General features: G+C 52.8%; 1 protein-coding gene across 2 annotated transcripts in view; it reads left to right on the top strand.

Annotated features, from left to right (window-relative positions):
* SMARCB1 (SWI/SNF related, matrix associated, actin dependent regulator of chromatin, subfamily b, member 1) overlaps positions 1–13,972 on the top strand; it is a 35,440-nt gene that overhangs the window by 1,193 nt on the left and 20,275 nt on the right. The window contains exons 2-5 of one of the 2 annotated variants that reach the window (XM_041003530.1): positions 3,669–3,780; positions 5,526–5,655; positions 9,658–9,795; positions 12,053–12,180. In XM_041003530.1, the coding sequence (XP_040859464.1) occupies positions 3,669–3,780; positions 5,526–5,655; positions 9,658–9,795; positions 12,053–12,180 (508 nt within the window). Of the gene's footprint in view, positions 1–3,668; positions 3,808–5,525; positions 5,656–9,657; positions 9,796–12,052; positions 12,181–13,972 lie in introns of both variants that reach the window. The other variant, XM_041003529.1, reaches the window with a different exon arrangement.

Genomic DNA, 13,972 nt, shown 5'->3' with positions numbered 1-13,972 from the left:
CCCTATGATCACAGCGACCAGAGTTACATTGATCCAAGGCAAGGAGCCTGGGGTTTTTTTCTGGGTTTCCTATATGGTGCAGGGGCCTAAGGACTTGGGTAATTCTCTACTGCTTCCTCAGCAGGGAGCTGGGAGGGAAATGGAGCAGCCAGGACTTCAACTCACGCCCATTTGGGATGCTACTGCACCAGGTGGAGGCTTAACTTACTAAGCCATGGCACTGGCCCCCAGTATATAGAGTTTCTACGGGTTGTCTCAGTCTAGTCTGTTTTGGGAGACATTCCTGCTAATTTCTATATATTTTTTTCCTTAAGATTCATTTATTGGGCCTGGCGCAGTAGCCTAACAGCTAAAGTTCACACCTTGTGCACACTAGGATCCCATGTGGGAGAGAGACAGAAAGGAAAGGAGAAGGATACCCACCCACTGGGTCACTCCCCAAATAGCCACAGTGGCGGGGCTGGGTTAGATGGAAGGCAGGAGCCTGGAGCTCCATCCTGGGGTGGCAGGGCCCCAGGCACTTGGACCGTCTTCCCCTGCTTTTCCAGGTGGGTTACTAGGGAGCTTGGTCAGAAGGAGAGCAGCCAGGTTTTTTTTTTTTTTTTTTTTAAATCTTAACAAAATTATGATAATCAACTTAATCAACTCTTTCACAATATTCGTTTTCTTGAAACCAGAAAGCGGCTGGTTGTTGAGCCAGAGTTTATAAGAGGGGGTATTGAGGGTGACGGCTGAATCTGCTAGACCACAGGGCCAGCCGCACAGTGAGTGCTGTTTTGGTGATATGAGATAAGGCAGGTAGCTAGACAGGGCCACAACTCCCCACCCTGTGTAATCCTATCTGCATGTCAGTCAAGTAGCCCCTCTCCCAGGATGTATCTACCTGGAATCAAGCAGACACTCCCCTTTCCAACCTCTGAAGAGGCTGGCATCTCTAGCACACCTCTTTCTTTCTCTCCCTCACTCCCCCTCTCCCTCTCTCTCTCCCCTCTCTCTTTCTCCCTTTCTCCCCTTCTCCCCCTCTCACCTCTTTCTGCAAATGAGCCTGAGACCAGGTGCTGAGGCACCATGCCTGCATGCCTTCTTCCTCGGGCCCACTCCGTTCCTGAGCTGCCCACCTGTGTGCTTTCCACACCTTCTTCATAAGCCTTATCACTTTGTGCGTCATACTGTACTTGTGGCCGCACTTACTTAGAATGCCTCTCTGGGTCAAAGGCCAGACCCACAGCGTTGCTCGCCAGCAGCTCCTGGCACAGCATTGCATGAATGGGCCCCGTTCCTTTCCCTTGGAAAACGGGCAGCATATTCAGAGAGGTGGGCCGGCCACAGCAGCACCCTGGGTGCCTTGGGAGGCAGCCGTGGTTGCTGTGTGTGTCACCCTTCTCCCAGCATCGGCTAGCAGCACTTTTCACCAAGCCAGGCTCACAGGGCCAGGAGGAACCTAAGAAATCCCTAGATCCAGCAGCTTTGCTTTACATTTGGGGACTCCGGGGCCAAAGAGGCCAAGGCTGGGACAGGGAGAAGCCAGGAAGGGAGGTCCCAGAGCCTCATGCTCTGAGGTGTCGTAGTGTCCCAGGACTCTGCAGGACCAGATAGGCAAGGGACAGGGGCAGGGCTGTCAGTTCCTTTCTTTCCTTTATTTTGATTTATTTGAAAAGGCAGGTAGAGCTCAAAAGAGAACTCTTCCATCTCTGGTCCACTCTGCAGTTGGTCACGACTGCTGGGATGGGCCAGCAGAAGGCAGGAGCCTGGAATTCCGGCTGCGTTTTTGGTATGGGTTGAGTGAGCCAAGCACTTAAGCCGTCACCTGCTGCCTTCTATCGTGTGCACCTACAGAGATCTGGGAGCAGAGCTGGGACCCAAACCCACAGGTGAAACTTGGGACGCAGGTGTCTCAAGTGGCATATTTTTTGTAAGGATTTATGTGTTTTTTAAAGATTTTTAAATGACCGCTATAGCCGTTGCTGCGCCAATCTGAAGCCAAGAGCTAGGAGCCTCCGCCAGGTCTCCCACGTGGGTCAGGGTCCCAAGGCTTTGGGCCATCCTTGACTGCTTTCCCAGGCCACAAGCAGGGAGCTGGATGGGAAGTGGAGCTGCTGGGATTAGAATCTGGCGCCCATATCGGGTCCTGGCGTGTTCAAGGCGAGGACTTTAGCTGCTAGCCACTGCACCAAGCCCAGGATTTATTTATTTTTATTGGAAAGTCAGGTATACAGAGAGGAAGAAAGACAGAGAGGAAGATCTTCCGTCCATTGGTTTACTCCCCAAGTGGCCACAATTGCTGGAGCTGTGCCGATCTGGAGCCAGGAGCCAGGAGCCAGGAGCCAGGAGCCAGGAGCTTCTTCCAAGTCTCCCATGTGGGTGCAGGGTCCTAAGGCTTTGGGCCATCCTCCACTGCTCTCCCAGGCCACAGGCAGGGAGCTGGATGGAAAGTGGAGCAACCAGGACATGAACCAGTTCCCAGAAGGGATCCCGGTGCTTTCAGGTAGATTAGCCAATTGAGCCATTATACCATACCCAAGGTAGTCTTTTCTCTTTCTTAAGTTTTATTTATCTATTTTAAATACAAGGGATAAAAAAAAAAAGAGAGAGATATCAAATATCTCCAGTGGCCGCAACAGCAGGGGCTAGGCCTGGCCTGGCTGAAACAAGGAACCTGGAACTACAATTGAAATCTGCTGCCTGGGTGTCGGAGCCCACCTTCCCTTGCTTCCGCAGGCACATTAGTGGGGAGCTGAATGAGAAACCAAATAGCCAAGACTCAGAAACTGAATGCTCACAGGTGCTCACAGGTGATGCTGGTATCACAGGCGCGGGTGTAACCGCTCCGTGACAGTGCTGGCCCTGAGAAGTAGCCTTCTGTAGGGTCAGATTCAGAATTACTTTTGACAAACGAGTCAAGAGACTCAAAATGGGGAAATGATTGCAGGCACACATAGAGCCAGCGCCGGTCACCTAGTCCTGATGGGCCATGCGACTGTCAAGGGATCAATGTGGAAAGTCACTGAGATGACGGCATGTTAGTATCAACACTTGAGGACTAGTTTTCTCTTCATTAAGAAAGTTCAACTTCCATTATTGGCTACAGGCAGATTGAAGCTATTGTGTGGGGAAGTAATGATTTATATGGCAGTCTGGTGATTGCCAATCAGTGCTTTTTAAGTTCTGGAAAATTCCTTTGGTTTCCCTGGTTTGAGTTTTGTTACTAAACAAAGCCCAGGCTGTAGGGGAAAATTATGCTGCATCTGTCGAGAATTAAAAGCTCCCTTTTCGGTGTTTATGACATCGTAAAAATATCAAAGTCGTCTTCCTAAGATAAAAGAAGGTCGCAGAAGCCTCACATTTCTGGAAAGTGCCAGAGAGCCCGAGTCCAACATTCAATCACTGAGAACTCCTGGCTGACCTGGGGCAGAGGGGCTTCTGAGTGAGCCCTTCCTTGCAACCCGCGGCCAGGCCTTTCGGAACATGGATGCACAGATGTGGGCCAGATGTGCGCTGCAGTTGACCTCTTGGTGTCAGCAGAAATGTGTTTTACTGTTGCCAAGAGCCGGACGCCTAGGGGCCACGTCATGGTCCAGGTTTGTCGCTGGGCTGCTTGCTGCGCCAGGAACCTCCCCTTCCGTGCAAGGCCGCGACCCTCATAATGAGCCTTCTTGCTTTACTCATAGGTGGGAAACTACCTCCGTATGTTCCGAGGTTCTCTGTACAAGAGATACCCCTCGCTCTGGAGGCGGCTAGCCACTGTGGAAGAAAGGAAGAAAATAGTTGCATCGTCACATGGTAAAAAAACAAAACCTAACACTAAGGGTGCGTCTTCACGAGGGTTTGTAAACCTGTTTCAAAACCACTCGCTTCTGTCATGAAGTTAAAGCGTTTTCACCCCAGAGTGTCTTCACAGCAGCGTGAGTCCGAGCGGGGCAGGACGGGTGTCTCCGGGTGGGGCAGGCCGCCCTGCGGGAGCTCAGGGGCACCTCCAGGAGCTGTGGGCAGTCTGTCCTTATGAGGCATCCCCCTGGCTGGTGGGCAGGGACCAGTGGGGACAGCATGTGCGGGGGCCAGGCCAGGCTGGGGCAGATAGCAGGTGCCGTGAAGACACGTTGGTGTCAAAACGTTTTAGGAAATGCTGCGATGCTCTGCCATCTGCCGTGGGCGTGTCGCCACAACCATCCTCCATGCAGCCCGAGTGGCGGGTGGAGGCTGCCGCTCCCACTCCCCTCTGGGGCTTTCACTGCTTGCTTCTCAGAGCACATCCATCTCATAGCACTACATCCTGGCAGCCAGTGTGCCCGGGCATGTGTGTGCATGTCCCTGCTCGTCGTGGCCCGCCATGTGCTTGGGGCTTGGCTGCGTGTGCCCCCCCGACTGAGTGAGACCAGCGTGTTTGGGGCCGTGGCAGCTCTGTGCAGGACGGAACAATGCTCTCCAGGGAGACGTTCCCACGGGGACATTTGTGTTTGTGGACACAGTCCCTTTTGGCAGGTGGCAACACTGCTTCACACTTAACAGTGGCGTCTTAGAGAGAGCTGCCCTGGGCCTAGGTGTGTTGTGTGTGTGTGAGAGAGAGAGAGACTGCGCATGCATATATGGTGCTACGTGGTCTGCCCTGTGTGGTTGTGTGCATAGGAGCTGCTGTGGTTTAGTCCACTGTGGACAGAAAGTAGTGGTTCTTTTAACGCAGGAGCCGGAGCTGCTGTTGGATGTGCAATTCGCCCACTTAGAGCGTTTCCCATGTGCCCGCCTCCTGCCTGGTGGGGCACGAGTCCCTCCCACAGTACCTGTCCACCTTGGCTTTTTCCCCTCTGCAAGTCCCTGGGCGAAGTCTTGGCATCTTTCCCGCCCTGTGCTTTGGGGAGGACCTTTCCCACAACTGCTTGATTCCTCTAGGAGGAGACAGGGGTTCCTTAAAAGAGCTAGGGATCAAGCGGCCCCCCACTCACACCTCTTCTCTCCCCTTAACCCCGTGTCCACACTAGCTCGGGCACAGGAAGTCCTGTTTGGCATGAAGCAGCTCTTTCCAATTCTCTGGGCTCTTGTTTTAAAAGAAAAGTCGTTTCCATCTCTCATTCCATCGCCCACCTCGCTTCGTGTTGTTGTGGATCGTGGTGGTGTCAGACCTCTTCCCACTGGGGTGTCCCTCTGGAGCCTTCCCTTCCCCAGCCCTGAGCAAGGACCCAAGAACACATATCCTGGAGTCTCGAGTCCCCATTGGCTGTGCCATGCTGGTGCTGTGGCTGCTGCTGTGGCTGCTGCTGCCGCCTCCACCCCCACCCTGAGGGCTTGCTCTGCACCAAGCCAGTGGTCTGGCAGTAGTCTAGTCCAAGTTCATGCCCACGGGACCTACCCAATAAAACCTTCGGGCCAGGTTGCCCTTTTGGAAGAGGCCAACATTCGGCAGTAGTAAGTTTGACACCTTGCTTTTCCCACCTCCCGCATGTGAGGACCTTGATGTGCTGGATCCGACTGGCTTGCTGCTACTTGGCACCTGCCACCAGCACAGTGACCGAGTGCCTCCTCTCCACTTACAGATCATGGGTACACGACCCTCGCCACCAGCGTGACTCTGTTAAAAGCCTCAGAGGTAGAAGAGATCCTGGATGGCAACGATGAGAAGTACAAGGCCGTGTCCATCAGCACGGAGCCCCCCACCTACCTCAGGTAACGCACACCTGGCTGGCCGTGGTCCTAGGATCCACACCCACACGGATTTTTCTCAGACTTGAGAATTGCTTGGTGTGAAGTTGAACTGGAGTACTTTCTAACACTTGGCAAGTGCTGTCAGCTGGGTTTCTGAGTTCTCTTCTGTAGCTTAGGAATTCCTAAGAAACCTAAGCCGACTCCCACATCCTGGAGAATAGTCAGGAATGCTTTGAAAGTGGACCTAATTTTGTTAGGAAACATGCAGCCTCGGATCAACTCACCCAAGCATCAGCAATAGTTTTGAGTGAATAAAAAGCTCGAAAGAGAGGGGGGAAATGATAGAGATAACCATATAGGTGGATAGATAGATAAATAGGTAGATAGATAGATTTGTGATTTCTTCGTCTACCAACTCACTCTTCAAATGCCTGCTGATAGGCTGGGCTGAAGCTAGGAACTCATGGGTCTCAGGGCTCAGAGACTTGGGCCGTTCTCCACTGCCTTCCCAGGAGCATTAGTGAAAGCTGACTGTGAAGTGGAGTAGCTGGACTCAACCCCCTAGCCCTCTGTGCTGCAGTGCCTAACCCTCTATAGATCATTGGGTCTTTTGTAAAACACAATATTATCAAAAAATTTTTGTTTTGTCTTCTGGCTCATTAATTTCATTTTAAAATTTTTCTTGTTATTTTTAAAGATTTATTTATTTTTTATTACAAAGTCAGATATACAGAGAGGAGGAGAGACAGAGAGGAAGATCTTCTATCCAATGATTCACTCCCCAAGTGAGTGCAACGGCTGGAGCAGAGCCAATCCAAAGCCAGGAGCCAGGACTTCCTCCAGGTTGACCATGTACATGGTCCCAAGGCTTTGGGCTGTCCTCAACTGCTTTCCCAGGCCACAAGCAGGGAGCTGGATGGGAAGTGGAGCTGCCAGGATTAGAACCGGCACCCATATTGGATCCCGGCACGTTCAAGGCGAGGACTTTAGCCACTAGGCCACGGCACACTGAGCCCTCATTAATTTTACTTTTTTTTTTTTTTTTTTTTTTGAATATTATCCAGGATACCCAGAAATGTGACCGCTTATTTATCAGTCGTTTCTGTTCTTTTTTTTTTTTTTTTTTTTTTTTTTAAAGATTTATTTTTATTATTTTTTCATTGGAAAGGCGGATATACAGAGAGAGGAGAGACAGAGAGGAAGATCTTCCGTCCGATGATTCACTCCCCAAGTGAGCGCAACGGGCCGATACTATGCCGATCCGAAGCCAGGAGCCTCTTCCGGGTCTCCCACGCGGGTGCAGGGTCCCAAAGCCTTGGGCCGTCCTCGACTGCCTTCCCAGGCCACAGGCAGGGAGCTGGAAGGGAAGCGGGGCTGCCAGGATTAGAACCGGCGCCCATATGGGATCCCGGGCGTGCTAGGCGAGGACCTTTAACCACTTGCGCCACCGCGCCGGGCCCCAATTTTACTTTTTTAAAAAAGATTTATTTATTTGAAAGGCAAAGTTAAGAAAGAGGAAGAGACAAAGAAGGAAATATTCCATTTACTGATTTCCTCTCTAGAGGGCCACAATAACTAGAGCTAGGTCAGGCCAAAACCACCGAAACTCCATCCAGGTCTCCCACATGGGTAGTAGGGGCCCAAGCACTTGGGTCATCCTCTGCTGCTCTCCCAGGCGCATATTAGCAGGGAACTGGGTAGGAAGGGGAGCATTTGGGACTTGAATTGGCAATTACATGGGATGCTGGTGTCCCTGGTGGCTGCTTAACTCACTGTGCCACATATATCCTGAAGAGATCACTGAAAAACAAAATGAATAAACCCTTGAAAGGTTGTGGATAATAATGGAGCTATGCTGCCACCTCAGTGTCCAGCCTTAAGGAGAGGCCAGGTAGGTGATGATGCAGCCATTTGAACCTGGATGTGTAAGGCAAACCCTTACACATGGGGTCTTCAGAAAGTTCATAGAGAATGTGTGTTACATATATATTTTTTTAAATGCATAGATTTCATTTGCAGCAAAATAAGTTTACCTCTTTAATCCATTCTCCAGGAACTGGAGTTTCTTTGTGTTATCATTTTTAAATTTTTATTATTATTGTTATTGTTAATTGGAAAGTCAGATTTACAGAGAAAAGGAGATACAGAGAAAAAGATCTTCCTTCCTCTGGTTCACTCCCTGAAATGGCTACAGTGACTTGAGCTGAGCCGATCCAAAGCCAGGAGGCAGGAGTTTCCAGGTCTCCCATGTCAGTGCAGGGTCCCAAGGCTTTGGGCCATCCTCTGCTGCCTTTCCCAGGCCACAAGCAGGGAGCTAGAAGGGAAGTGGAGCAGCCGGGATACCAACTGGTATCCATATGGGCTGCCAGTGCTGCAAGGCAGAGGATTTAGCCATTAAACCATCTCCCTGGCCCGGTTTCCTATATTATCGTTAGGCAGCCTCTGCAGCCACCTGGGGCATACGCAGTACGAGGTTGTACCTTGTGCTTCCATCACTGAAGAAAGCAGACTTTTCTGGGCCCAAGAGCCAGGGTGCGCTGGGGGAGGTTGGGGAGGGTGGTTGTTGGGAGTGATGTGGTTGTGGAAGTCATTTCTTCCCAGATGCTTTGAACTATGCTCTGTTTTGATGACTTCCCCGTGAGCAGGGTGGCCTATAGCCAGCCCAGCTGGCACCCTCAACGTGTGCTCTGCAGATTCTCGCCTCCCCTTACCCACGGGGCATGAGCTGAGGACAGAAGGAAGGCTAGAGCCTCAAGGAAAGCTGTGGAAGGAAATTAGTCACATGTGGACATCCTTTTTTTTAAAAAAAAAAAAAAAAAAAAAACACTGTTTCTTAGTTTGTCTCAGCTCAGCTCCTTTTATGGGGCAGAGTTTTTTTCATGATTGGGTCCATGAGGATCAGCTGAGGGAGGAGAGTCCAGCTGAGGCAGGACCAGGAGGGATGGCCCAGGTTGGAGGGAAGCACCTGGAGCTGGCTGCCTGCTGCTCTGGCAGCCCCTGCCCCACCTCAGGGCTCTTGGGAGGATCCTGGCAAAAGCAGGGAGGTGGGCTTTCTGGGGTTCTGTGCTCCTCAGGAGCTCCTGGGAGCTGTCATGGCGCTGGCCCCGTTCAGCCTCTGAGATGGGAGAGCTTGGCAGAGGTGAGCGAAGGCTTGCTCCCGTGAGATGGGGCAGGAGTGCGGATCTCGATGGTTAGGCCCCCTGGAGGACAGCCAGGCAGGAAAGAGGAGGTGTCGGGGACCTGAGCCCAGCTGCGCCAGAACCTTCCATGGAAGTTGTTTAGAATGCACATTCCTGGGTGCTACCCCAGTCCCGAGGGGAGTCAGTTGGTCTGGGTGGGACTCAGGAGTTCACTCCTAAAGCTGTTGTTCTCTGGGTGGGTTGATGTGGTCAGGGCTGGGAACCAGCAGCCCAGCAAGCAGCTCTTTGTCATTCTTGGGCAGTGGTGGAGGGCAGAGGCACAGCAGGTCAGGGCCTGCCTGAGTCCTGGGCCCGGCAGCTCCTTTTCTAAGTCTGAGGCCGCTTGCACCACATCTTGATCATGGGTGGGGAGAGAAGGGATTTACAGCACCCATTGTGGCTGCGACTAAAGCAAGTATTCTGTCCTGATGTTGGGGTTGCCTTCACCTCACCCCTGAGACCTGCACGAGGAAGAACAAGGAACTACTTGAGGCAGGAACTGAGAACTGGATTGGCAAGCCCCAAATCCCCGCTGTAGCCTGTCTGTCTGAGCTGGTGGTTCCTAATGCCAGCCGTATCACACACTCCCGTCTTTCCCTTCAAACCTCCAAGCTACCTGCTGAGGAGTCACACCCTCGGGGAGCACTGGGCCATGCCTGAAACCCTCCCTGCCCTTCTCCTTGCCCTGGCACCAATAGGTGCTGGAGAGGCCTGTGGGGTGCACCCCTGTAGTGTCTGTGGGGCACACACATTCTTTAAGGACTGGAGCTGGCAGGGGCTCAGCAGGAGTCTGCTAAGCCAGCCTTACAGGCTCACCCTGGAACATTTTCCCATGTCTTTGCAGGGAACAGAAAGCCAAAAGGAACAGCCAGTGGGTGCCCACCCTGCCCAACAGTTCCCACCACCTGGACGCCGTGCCATGCTCCACCACCATCAACAGGAACCGCATGGGCCGGGACAAGAAGAGGACCTTCCCCCTCTGGTGAGCCCACACAGCTGCTCTCTGGGTTCCAGCACATTTTGTCTCCTTCCCAAAAGGCCCCTCTGCTTTGACCCGGGGTTCCCCTCAACACTACGCAGCTACCTCCTCTTTAAATGCTGTCTTCCTGGACTTTCCCCAGCTTCCCCAGCCCTGCCTGCTTTCCCTCGCTATCCTGTCCTCAGTTTGAAATGCCCTCCATGGGACCCCCACCATGTCCATTTCTTGGAGCTACGGGAACAGGCCCTGTCAAGCCAGGTGGCTATGAGTAGGACAGACCACGTGATTGCAGTTCTAGGGCCCGGAAGCCCATGTAAGCCTCACGGGGCTGATCGTCAGGTGTGGCAAAGGCTTCAGGGCAGGTCCCCTTCTTGCTGCCTCTGCTCTGGTGGCTGCAGCACTCTGTCCCTGGGCACATGATCTCCTAGTGTATGGAATCTCCCCGTCTTCTGTAGGACACTGCGATGTGATCTGGGGCCCACAGGGCTCATCTCTGATGCCCGCTTACTTAATCACCTCTGTACAGGCCTGTTGAGTGCCATTTGAGGCTGTGGTTGTAGGTTTTAGGGGTACAGATATCAGCGTCTCCGAGGGCCATTCTTGAGCTCCTGCCTCTGCAGCCTGGGTCTCCCCCAGCCACAACCCTTACCTCCTTGGCTACATGCTGGCTGGCCGCTTGCTTTAATCCTGTCCTTCTCTCAGGCCGGAAGCCCAGAGCTCCCTCTCAACTCCTTCCTTTTTCTCCTGCCACAAGCCAGTCTTGGCAAATTCTTTCTTTTTTCTTTCTTGCCCTTTCCTTCTTTTTTTAGATTTATCTACTTGTATTTGAAAGGCAGATTTACAGAGAATATGAGAGAGAGAGATATCTTCCATCTGCTGGTTCACTCCTCAAATGGCCACAATGGCCAGAGCTGAATCAATCCAAAGCCAGAAGTCAGGAGCTTCATCCGGATCTCCCATGTGGGTGCAGGGTCCCAAGGACTTGAGAGCCATCCTCTACTGCCTTTCCCAGACCCATCAGCATGGAGCTGGATGGAATGTGGAGCAGCTGGAACGTGAACTGGCACCCATATGGGATGCCTGTGCCTCAGGCAGAGAATTATCCTGATGTTGGCAAATTCCTACTTGCCCAGCATTCTGAGTCTCTGGGCTTGGACCAGCTCCCTACCTGGCTTGACCAGCTCTGAGTCTTGGCAGCAGTCCCAGCTGTGTATCGCCTACCTTCCCGCGTCTTCAGCATGGCAGCCAGCTCTCTTTATCCTGGGCAGTGCCAGCCAGCCACTTCACACAGAATTCCCCAGCCTTCCTGCACACTCGGCCAAAGCTGAGCTTGCGGGGCTGGGAGCATACGAGCTCTAGCGTGCTCACCAGCATGGTGCACAGCAGCCTCCTCCCTGCTGTGGGGGCCTCAAGCCACCGACGCTGTGGACCCACACCTTGTGCCGGAGCTCGCTGCTCCATGGCTTGTCCTGTCTGTCTCTCTTCTCCTTTCCCTTCTCCCTCCCTCGCTCCCTCTCCCATCTCCTTTCAGGTGTCACTTACTGTCCCATTTAGAAGGAAATTTTGTCTCTGCATCCTTGTCCCCTCCTCAGTCTCACCTCTTAGAGTGCTTACACCTGCTACCAGGTGTAGTGTCCCCTCCCTGTTGGGTTGTCCCCTCCCTGTTGGGTTGTCACCTGCTTCCCAGGCTCTCCCAGGGCAAGGCAACCCTCAGCCATCTCTTTAGTCTCCCCTGCCTGATTGCACCAGCTCTTCCCTCATTGTCTTCCTTCGCTGGCTATCTCCCTGGGTTGCACGGTCCCAAGGCTGGGATCTGCGGCCTGAGACAGGCAGCCGTCAGCTCCAGCATCTCCTCTCTGCAGACACCCTTCTGCTTTCCCACAGCCTGCTGTGAATGTCCTGCCTACTGTGGGCCTGACATCACCTCTGATGTACTTCCGGGTCTTGTTCTGCTGCCCAGGTTAGCACTTCCATCTCTCCCCCATGCATCTGTGAAGCACGTGGCCCTGCCCCGATGCAGTGCTGTCTACTGGTCAGGCGGCTCTTGTCATGTGGTCTCTCCCTTTCGCTCCGTGAGACTGTGGCCTCGAGGCCCTCAGTGGCCTCAGCTGGTAGCTGACAGGTGTGTGTCAGAGGTGTAGCCTTTCCCCTCCAGCCCGATTCGCAGTGACCTGCCAAGCAGAGAGGGAGGTGGACAGCCCCCATCCTTAGGACCCTGCCTCTGGTGTGGCCTGTGACGTTTTTGCTGTTCCACTTTCAGCTTTGATGACCATGACCCAGCTGTGATCCACGAGAACGCGTCCCAGCCCGAGGTGCTGGTCCCCATCCGCCTGGATATGGAGATTGACGGGCAGAAGTTGCGGGACGCCTTCACCTGGAATATGAACGGTATGTGGGCATGGGGCTCTGCCGGCCGACTGCATGGCCTGGGTTGCAGTGTGTGTCTGGGTTCAGTCCCAGCTCTGCCTCTGTTGTCTGTATGCCGAGTCTGTGCCTTAGTGCCTTTCCTGCTGCTGTACCACAACACCCAAGGCTTTGTAAGGGATAAAGAGGTTCATTGTAGCTCCTGGGTCCTGGCAGCTGGGAAGATCAAGGTCATATTGCTGCATCGTGGCTGCTTTAGCTCAGGGCAGAGGGCGGATGGGAGTGTGTGAGGCAGTGAGGATAGAGTTGCCTCCTAGCAACCTGCTCTTGGGCTAACTGCACCAGCCCCATGAGAGTGGAGCCCTATGCGAACCAGGCATTAATCCATTGGTGAGGCTCTGTCACCGTGACCCAGCCCCCTCCCAAGGCAGCTGCACATGGGGACGAGGCTCCAGGGGGACAGACCTCATTTAGGTCTCAGCAGCAAACTGTGGACTTCCGGTTCCTTCCCTCTGGGAGATCGGGTGGCCCACAGGGCCTAACACTTGATGACAGCAAAGGTGTTGTTCAGACTGGTCCAGCGCCTGCCCTGGTCATCCTGCCCTTCCGGCCTGATGCCTGCTGTGTGCTCGGGCCTCTGCCCCTGCTCTCCCTCGTCTTTCCCTCAGGCATCTTCAGTTTCTAAGTTCAGAGTCAGATGCCATCTCTTCCAGTCCCTCCTGGGCTTCCAGAGTCTGAACAGAGCTCTCTGCGGTGGATGTAGACAGACAGACTGGAGCATGCGTGCTGCAAAGTGCCGCTAAAGAGGGGGAGGATGCGTTCATTCAGTCATTCATTCATTCATTCACCTGAGAGACAGAGAGCTCCCATTCTGTGGTCCCTGCCTGAATCCTGCTGTGGCTGAGGCAGGGCGGAACTGAAGCTGCAAACTCCATCTGGGGCTCCCATGTGAGTGGCAGGGACCCAAGTTCTTACGCACACACTTGCTGCCTCCCAGGGTGCAAATTAGCAGGAAGCAGTAATGAGAAGCAGAGCGGGGGCGCAGACCTGGCCCTCTGATGTGGGATGGAAGCATCTTCTAGCCGAGCATCTTAATTGTGAGGCCAGATGCTTAGCTTGCGTGTGTTAATTTTCTTCCTAACTGTCAGATTTTTTTTTCGAGAGATGTATTGTTTGTATTTAGACGATGTGACTATTATTTTAAGTGAATAAAAAGATTTTTTTTAAAGATTTATTTTATTTGGAAGGCAGAGGGATAGGGAGAATCAGAGAGATCTTCCATGCACTGGTTCGTTCCCCAGATGGCCATACCAGTCAGGGCTGGGCCAGGCCAAAGGCCCAGGAGCCAGGAACTCCAGGCTGGTGTCACACGTGGATGGCAGGAGCCCAGACGCATGGCCCTTTGCTGCTGCTTTCTCTGTCTTCCTCCCTCTGTAACTCTGACTTTCAACTACATCTTAACAAAATAAAAAAGAAACGGAGTAGCTGGGACCCCAGATGATGGTCAGGTGTGGGAAGTCAGTGTTGCAGGTAACTGCTTAACATACTGTGCCACAACACCAGTCCCTGAATAAAATCTGCAGCATTTCATTGATATTTCAGTTTGGCCTTTTAAGGAAAGGGGAGTCACTTCCAGGGGAATGGGTATTTAATGTGGTTGAAACAAACTATGAGCTATTATTTTTTTTAAGAAGCACTAATTTTTTTAAGATTTATTTTATTTTTATTGGTAAGTCAGATATACAGGGAGGAAAGACATAGAGGAAGATCCTCTGTCCACTGATTCCCTCCCCAAGTGGCCACAGTGGCTGGAGTT

Source organism: Ochotona curzoniae, unplaced genomic scaffold, assembly GCF_017591425.1.
Source record: "Ochotona curzoniae isolate NIBS_2020 unplaced genomic scaffold, NIBS_Ocur_1.0 scaffold_274, whole genome shotgun sequence".
NCBI classification, from domain to species: Eukaryota; Metazoa; Chordata; class Mammalia; order Lagomorpha; family Ochotonidae; genus Ochotona; species Ochotona curzoniae.
Note: the sequence above shows the minus strand (reverse complement) of the source record. Positions and strands in the feature narration are given on the sequence as shown.